Source organism: Arachis stenosperma, chromosome 4, assembly GCF_014773155.1.
Source record: "Arachis stenosperma cultivar V10309 chromosome 4, arast.V10309.gnm1.PFL2, whole genome shotgun sequence".
Lineage (NCBI taxonomy): Eukaryota > Viridiplantae > Streptophyta > Magnoliopsida > Fabales > Fabaceae > Arachis > Arachis stenosperma.
The window spans coordinates 16121298-16129509 of NC_080380.1; the positions used below are offsets into that span (position 1 = coordinate 16121298).

Here is an 8212-nt window from a genome sequence, read left to right on the forward strand (position 1 = left end):
ACTATACAAGTCTTAATCAAATCTACATATATGAAAGGAATTAATTCACCAATAAGCTTAGCAATCTGTGATAAAAGAATTACTGATGACCCAATAGATCAAATAATTGGAATTGTTCATGAAAACTTGGCAAACGTAAATGTTAAATTCAATGCCCATCTTGGATATGCTATACCTTTATCAATTGAAAACCTTGGAAGATCTATAAGTTTGGCTTATAAATTTCATAGAAAGAATCTAATGGAACAAGACGATGAACCTTTTTCAATTACATATGCAATAAATTATGCTTTAACAAATAGCCATCATAGTATAATATTTAAAAACAGAGAAATAATTTATGTTGATGAATTATTTCAGAAAATTGTAAAAACAGAAATACCAAAATATAAAGCTATTGAAAACCCAGTTCTATTATTAAAAGAACCATCAGAAAAATTAGTTTCATCAAATTTTCAAATAAGAGAATCTAAAATTAATATCCCTTTAAGTTTATCCAAGTTAAAGATTAAAGAAGAAAATTCTGAAATAAAAGAATTAACAAAAAAGGTCGAAAAATTAAATGAAACCCTAAACATTAAATTATGACAATAAATAAAGAAAAAATATATGTAACTTATCAAGACAAGAAACAAGAGCTCTTTGAAAGAGAAAATCGGTTGAATTATTTACAGTTTTCTGAAATAAATCAAAGAGCATTTGAAGCTCTAAAAATAATTTATGACAAGTTAAAAAGAGAAGTCGAAGAACTAGAAAAATTAATAGAATCTCTAGAAAATAGTGATGAATCAATGATAGAATTTGCAGAAATTTTAAGATAATTAATGAAGCATACAAAGATTGAAAGACCATAAAATAAAATAAATAGGAAAAAGGGCGAAAAATTAAAAAGTAAAATAAAGGAGTATAAAAGGGAATTAAATAATCTTCAGATTGAAATTGAAGATCTTATAATAAAAAGGATAGAAATAAGAATAAATATAAACAAGTTGGAATTAAACTTAAAAAATTTATAAATGCCTGGAAAACCATATTATGACTTAAAAGAATTAAAGCTGCTGAAAGAAAAAATGGAAAATGAAATTGAAAAATTAAATAGATATTTAGAAACAAGAGAAAGTGTAGAAATAAAAGAAGTTATTGAGGATTTGAGAAATTATATTAAAGAAAAAGACAAACAAATAAAAGATTTTATATACAGTAATCCATGCAAAAAAGAATATTATAAACTAAAACAAAATTAAAAAGTTATAAATATACATCAAAGTAGTAGAAATGGTCAATACTATAGAATTTACAAATTATTTTTATTCAAAGTTAAAAATTTGGTATCAGAGCCAAGTTAAAGGTAACACTTTCTCTTTAAACAACACTTTTAGTGATACGCTTTTAAAGTCAAACAACTTTCTCCTATCCACGTGTAGTTTACTAATTGGAAGAAAGGCCATAGTCATTGTAGCCACAGCACATTCATGGCTACCATAGACAGCACCAACCAAAACACCCTTAAATCTCGTTGCCCTCAGCTCTCTGTGACCTCATTCCCAAACCTCCAAAAGAGCCCCTTTCTTGGAAGCTTCGAACGCAGCAGAAATTTGAACATGCAACCTCCATCTCTTCGCCATTCTTCAACTTGCCCAGCCACTGCCGCCACCGCGTCTGTACCCCGCGGTACGCCCTTCTCAAGCGTCATCCAAACGCCTTTGTTCCCATGCATTTTCGAGCCTCCACGCAGTCGCCATTTTCCGGCTGTGAAGTCTCTCATCTGCCGTTGTGTAACCCTTCGTTCAGCCATATCCATCAAGTATGAAAGCTTCAGCTTCCTCTCCCTTCTGCTGCTGATTTTTTTAAAACATGTGAAAACTAAGGTAATTTGTTTTTCTTCTTCTTTATTGTTTTAATTTTTCAGTTATTGATTTAGTTGGTCTTGTTCTAATTGGTGAGTTACTGTTTCAATTTATCTTGTTCTAGTCATTGTGGTTTTCTGTCAGTGAGGATAGTTGGTTTTTGAGTTGCCTTTTTTGTTGTTTGGTGTTAATTGTATTAAAATTTAATTACAAATTTAATTCTTTTTTAAAATAATAATTTTTAAATTTAAAAATAGAAACACAAAAATTTAAAAGAGTTATAGAATATCTAATTAAGAAAAAAGCGCTAAAAGCAAAAAACAACAACCGCGCGCACTTTTAATTTGCAGTTTGTAATACTTGAAATCAAAAATTAAAAACCCCACTATCCCCACTATCTCCCTTTCTGCCATTTAGCCATCTTAGAACAAGTAAAACACGGGTTTCTGGTGGTGGAAAAGGAAGGACTGTTGGTGCCGTTTGTTTAAGGAAGGAGGTCCGTTGAAGGAGGTCCAGCCCATAACACCGCTGAAGGAGGTCTGATCCACGACGTCGCTGTAGCAGGTTCGCTGCTCCTTTCCATCTAGTTGCAGGTTATCTTAATCTCTTCTCATGCTTGTTCTTATCATTAATTTAATATGAAAGATGATACTACTTGCATTCAAAGTTTTATTGGATTATGGCATCTTCATTGAATTAGATTATGCCGTTGCTGTGAATTTTATTATTCATGGAGGCCTGCATCTTGAGATTGAAAAATATTTTTAAACCTTTAAAATCACCTCTTCCCAAACCCAAATCGTTTTTTTCTCAAATCCTTTAAAGGTACAGTTATATTCCATAATTAAATACTCTTGATTAAATAAAATAAATAGAGATATTATTTTATTTTTACGATGTTATTTTTTGTAATGACTTTTTTTACACAGTTTATTATAAGTTCATCCAATTTTAGTATATCCATCAATTATTGCTTTCATTAATTTTATATATACGTGTACCTATGATATTTTAGGAGGTGTTTTAATTCAACGCAATTAAAATTTAGTAACCCAAAATTAGTAATCATATGCATGGTTCTTTTTCTTGGTCTAGTTACTTGGAGGTTTCTTTGCCCGTAATTAAAAAATTTGGTTGGCATGTGCTAGTGAATTACCATTGAGAAATAAAAATAGAAGTGGAATAGAATAGCTAGATGCTTATATTCACTTACTAAAAGCGTTAAGATAGAGATTTTTGTTGCCTCCAACTCTTCCAATCCGAGCTTGCCATCTATTATGTTTGATGATGCCTGAATTCATATTTTAAAATAGAATAATGAACTCTCTAATAACACTATGATATTTGGATAAGAGAAAGCCTTAACACAGTTTGGGACAGGCAAAAAAGAATAACATTAATTTTTTATATTTTAATACTTCACATATCAATTAAGTTTGCTGCATATTCAAATTTTAATTATGCCAATTATTAATAATTACATTATACACTATTGCATAGACATCTTTTAGGTTCTAATAATCAAATGTACCTTGTTAATCTACGATAGATGGATGCACCACGTGAAAACCCACTACTCTTCCTACATTCATATTGAGTGTTTTATTTATTTTTTTGTTCCTTGAACCAGGGACTCGCAGTGCTATATCATGTTAATAGACAAAATTTGATGACTATTTCTTCTTCTAGTTTGTGGTAATATCATTATAGATTAGTTGTTTAAGGTAAATCCTTTTCTCGGTGCAATCTTTTCATTATTTTGTATGGAATTTCTTTTAAATTAATTTTACTGGAATATGGTAATTCAACTTTTGTGATCTAAACTGAATAATAATGTTTTATTATTCTTTTTTATTGGTAACTATCGCTTCTAAATATTTTAACTGCTTGTATTTTAAATATTTTAATAACACTTTCTTTTTAATTTATTTCTTATTTGACAGATAATCATGGCATCAAAAGGTAGAGGTGGACGAATAGTACGAAACACTTGTCTCGATCAATCTCAGCTTTCCTCACGTAGATCAGGTATACATTCGCCGTTTAATTTATTTTACCATTAACAACTCTGGGTTTAGGAAATATGATGTATGCTTATTTTATTGAGTTTAGGTGAGCAAACTGTTGATATTGATTCTTCTCAACTACCAATACATGTGTTAGGTATATAGTTGTACTATACGTTTGAGTTGTATATCTTTATTGTGATTTAATTAATCTTTGACGAGGAAGTGGTTTTATTTTATCTATTTTTTTTGGCTTTTTTTTTGTTTAGGTCAACAGAACGATAATAATGATGAACCTCATCTACACATTTGAATGTGGGATCAGCATCAAACCAATCCCCACAAGTTTTATCACAATCATCACCTCAATTAGATGGTATGATTTACTTTAGATAAATGTTTACGTATTCACAAATAACTGCACATCTAATTGAAAATTTTCTTATTCATTGTAGGTGTGAATTCGTCTGACGCATCTGCTTTAGATGCAGAAGATAATGAGCTACCTAATGTTGGACAATCAAGTGTGCATGCTGAAACTAGGAGTAACGGAAAGCTGGTAATAGCTGTAGAGAAAGGCGATAAACCGTAAGTAGTTATACTATTATGTTGACCTTCCTATATCAGCATACTTTCTACTTAAAATGAAAAAGAAGAGTATCACTAGGTGCAGGATCTTTAATTTACTAGTTTATTACTAGATTTATTAAAATTGACTTAATTTGTACCTAGTTTTTTTCATGCAATCACAAATTATCACAGAGGTGTGTTTGCTGTTAGAGTCTTATATATGTCTCATTTATGCTATATTATTTATTAATTATTATTATATTTATTTTTATGAAATAAATAAAAAATAAATATAAATATGTGGATATTCTTCTTATTTGCAAAACATTGATATTAATCTAAGCTTAAGTTCACGACATAGGGAATCCATTTCACTAAAGTCCAAAACATATGGCCATTTTAGATCACTATGGAAAAATCTATTAGTAAATAGTTTTAAAGAAATAAAGAATCTCTTTTCTTTTATATCCTCTGATCCAGTATTATCACTTCTGCTCAATTAAGAAAAATAAATATAAATATGTGCATATTTCTTGTATTCCTTTCATCTGAAATTTGTCAAAACAGCAAACATAAATATGGATAACAGCAGCTCCATGAAAATGGTATGTGACCAGCAGTTAATACATGCCTCTTGAGTAAACTAAATATTTGTTCTGATTATTACTTGTTTTTTTTCTGATCTGCCTCTTTATTTCCTGTGGCTTTTACAATTTGAGATAAAATATATTTATCTTTAGTGCAAAAGACACTAACCTCCCGAGGTTTGGTGAATTTGTGATACCTTCTCTCTATTTGTCCAAGTGACATTCATCTCTCTTTAAATGGTGCATTAGGAGTGTTTACAATTTACCATTATATTTTAGAAAATATAAGAGTACAACATTATTATTACCTGAATTTTATTTAATCAATGCATGATTTTAGAGAAATGGGGTCAGGTTTATATTTCATCAAACCTCAAAAGGGGTGAGTCATGTGTGTCATTTGCCTTTGGTTTTATGATGATACTTTTATAGTGCATTTTATAAACTTGTTTTTTATTTGAAAAACTGTTTGTTGGGATTGCTTGCATGAAGATAACAATGGTTGCTGCTTTAGTCTTGCACTATTGGGAGCTTTATATTCTTTTGATCTATTTTATTTTCATGAATTATTTTAAAGTTATGAGTAGTATAGCTAAGCCTAGAATTTTTTGTTGCTTTAATGATCTATGTTATTGTGTGTTAAACTGTTTTTGATAGTTGTGTATTTTTTGATGTAGGAAGAGATTTACAGATCATACGATAACTCGTGACATCACGAAAGATTTATTAAGTAGGATGCCTTCTCCAGTGCCAAGATGGCAGGATTATTGTCCAAACATAAAGGACGAATTGTTTAAAGGTTTTTTGGTTAGTAATTATAATGTTGTTTCACTGCGATTTTTTACAAATAATTGGATTGAGTATTTGCTAATTCTTTCACTCTTTAAATTTAGGAAAAACATGAATTTGCATCGAATTATGATAAGGCTATGGCAAGAACTGTTTGGAATAAGACAATGCATGACCGCTATCCTAATATTTTGAAAAGAGCAAGGGATAGAGCTTTTAAGGAGGCAAACTCTACTAGTATTGCTGATATTAAGGGTCATGGACCTAAAGCAATGAAAGTTGATGTTTGGAATGGCTTAGTTGATCATTGGTTAGATTCAAAGTGGCAAAACAAGTCTGTGGCCGGCCAAAAAAATAGGGCTGCTATGCCTACTCATAAACTACACACTGCAGGGTCTATCAGTTTTGGCGAACACAAGAGAAGAAAGGTATAAAGAAAAATATTGTCTATAACAAATGATTTATGATAGTATATTCTAATAAAGTTTGTTACAGGAAGCTAAGTTGAAGCGTCGTGTATCTTTCCTTGAAGTATATGATGATGTTCATAAGAAAAAAAGTGGAGAATATGTTTCTAAAGTATCCAAGGAAATTATTGTAAGTGTCTTTAATTTTGTAGCATAATTTAGTTTTAGTTTTCTTAATAATCACTACAAGAAACGTCATTAAAATCGACGGCCAAATCGACGGCTTAGCCGTCGATAATAATGAAATTCGACGGCAAAATAGACGGCGCAGTTGGTCGCTATAAAGCTTGTCGATTTTTCAAAATACTAATAAAATCGACGGCTTCCTTGGCCGTCGATAATAATTTAATAAAATCGACATTTGTTCCGTCTGTAATATGGGTATGAGAATTTTACATCCTTACTAAAATCGACAACATTGCCGTCGATATTATTATTTAAAATCGACGCCTTCTCTGTCGATAATTGATTCAATAAAATCGACGGCCTATGTGTCGATATTTAACTCAATAAAATCAACAACACTCCTATCTATAATATGCTTAATAAAATCGACGACGACGCCGTCGATATGAGATTGAATAAAATCGACACAGCTGCCGTCGATTTAATTATTTAGATTTGTCTATTTCAACTTTTAAAAGCAACAACTTTGCTGTCGATTTTAATAGTTATATGTTTTTTTTTATTTGAAAAATAGTGAACCGTTAATACAAATAAACTTTTAAATATAAAAATAAAATTTATACAGAATATCAGATAACAAGACAAATAAACTTTTAAATATAAAAATAAAATTTATAAATAAAATTTATACTAAATATTAGATAATGAGTTTACAAACTTATCAAAATAATAAATAACACTACAGTTCAGTGATTTAAATTTTCATCTTCCAATTTTCTAACAATCAAGGAAAGTAATGCAGCAAGTTCATGAGTGTTGATAGCACAGATTTTCCACAATGGCTCATGCATATCAGAATATGTTACTCGCCATGTGTGTTGAATCCAGAGCCAACGTAGAGCTCCCACTTCCTGCATCAGATCAAGATCCTCAGACAAATAAAGGTTGATATCTGAAAAGAATTTGGAAGATATTCACATCTTATGCTCATTCTCTCAATGCATGCTTGGAATTGGATCTAGAAGATGCAATGAGGTAGCCCTCACATACATTTTTATCTTTTTAATGCACATCTTGGTAGCATAGTTAAAAATTGAAATTAACATCAATTCAACATTCTAATATTTCAGTCACAGTAATACACTGTTGATCAATACGTATTCTAGCAATGTTCACATCATTCATTAAGTTAACCAGCTTATAGCGAAGTTGATTAAACGGTGTATGATGTCAAATTAATATTCCGTCCTTGTAAAGAAAATTGCAGTTAATTGTTGCAATTTTTATTATGTTCCATTACTTGCTTAGTTTCACCAATATTTGGTGTTTATGATTATTCATTCCACACATTATCAAGGAAAGACTTACACTTGTTAAATTCTTCATAATCAAAAGCCATTGTGGAAAATCTGTGCTATCAAAGGCATTGCTGCTCAAATCCCTTCAACATGGATTTTAGAGAATTTCACCATTGTATTACAAGAAACATTTAATCAATTTGAGTACATATAAAATATTACATGCCTAAAACTAAAACTAAATGACCTAAACTATCATGATCAATAATAATGCAGTTATCTAAAATCAAATGCTTGTCTACTTACAAGTATTTCAGGGAGCTCATTCCAGTAAGATTTGGCAGGGGACCTTCCAGCTTATTGTTGCACAATATCCTGAAAAGCATAAAATAAAATAAAATCTTGTCATGGAAATATTGAAATTCCAAGAGTGATACCAAAAACTATCAATGCTTGCAGGTCTGCAACATTGGTAAGGTTGTTGAGGCTCTGAGGCACCAATCTGCTTAATGTATTGTTTTC

At 30.4% G+C, this 8212-nt stretch overlaps 1 protein-coding gene across 8 annotated transcripts; it reads left to right on the plus strand.

Moving 5' to 3' along the window:
* Positions 1 to 1570: 1570 nt before the first annotated feature.
* LOC130976578 (uncharacterized) lies at positions 1571 to 7931 on the plus strand. 8 transcript variants are annotated; one of them, XM_057901470.1, is made up of 10 exons: positions 1571 to 1868; positions 2265 to 2411; positions 3791 to 3875; positions 3960 to 4010; positions 4123 to 4229; positions 4309 to 4441; positions 5688 to 5817; positions 5904 to 6227; positions 6295 to 6396; positions 7216 to 7931. In XM_057901470.1, the coding sequence occupies exons 7-10, from the start codon at positions 5746 to 5748 to the stop codon at positions 7339 to 7341; spliced, it is 624 nt and encodes a 207-aa protein (XP_057757453.1). In that variant the 5' UTR covers positions 1571 to 1868; positions 2265 to 2411; positions 3791 to 3875; positions 3960 to 4010; positions 4123 to 4229; positions 4309 to 4441; positions 5688 to 5745; the 3' UTR covers positions 7342 to 7931. The 8 variants fall into 8 exon arrangements, with proteins under 8 accessions (XP_057757453.1, XP_057757452.1, XP_057757458.1 ...); XM_057901469.1 differs by lacking the exon at positions 1571 to 1868 and having other exon boundaries at positions 2167 to 2440; XM_057901471.1 differs by lacking the exons at positions 1571 to 1868; positions 2265 to 2411 and adding an exon at positions 3498 to 3571.
* Positions 7932 to 8212: the final 281 nt, after the last annotated feature.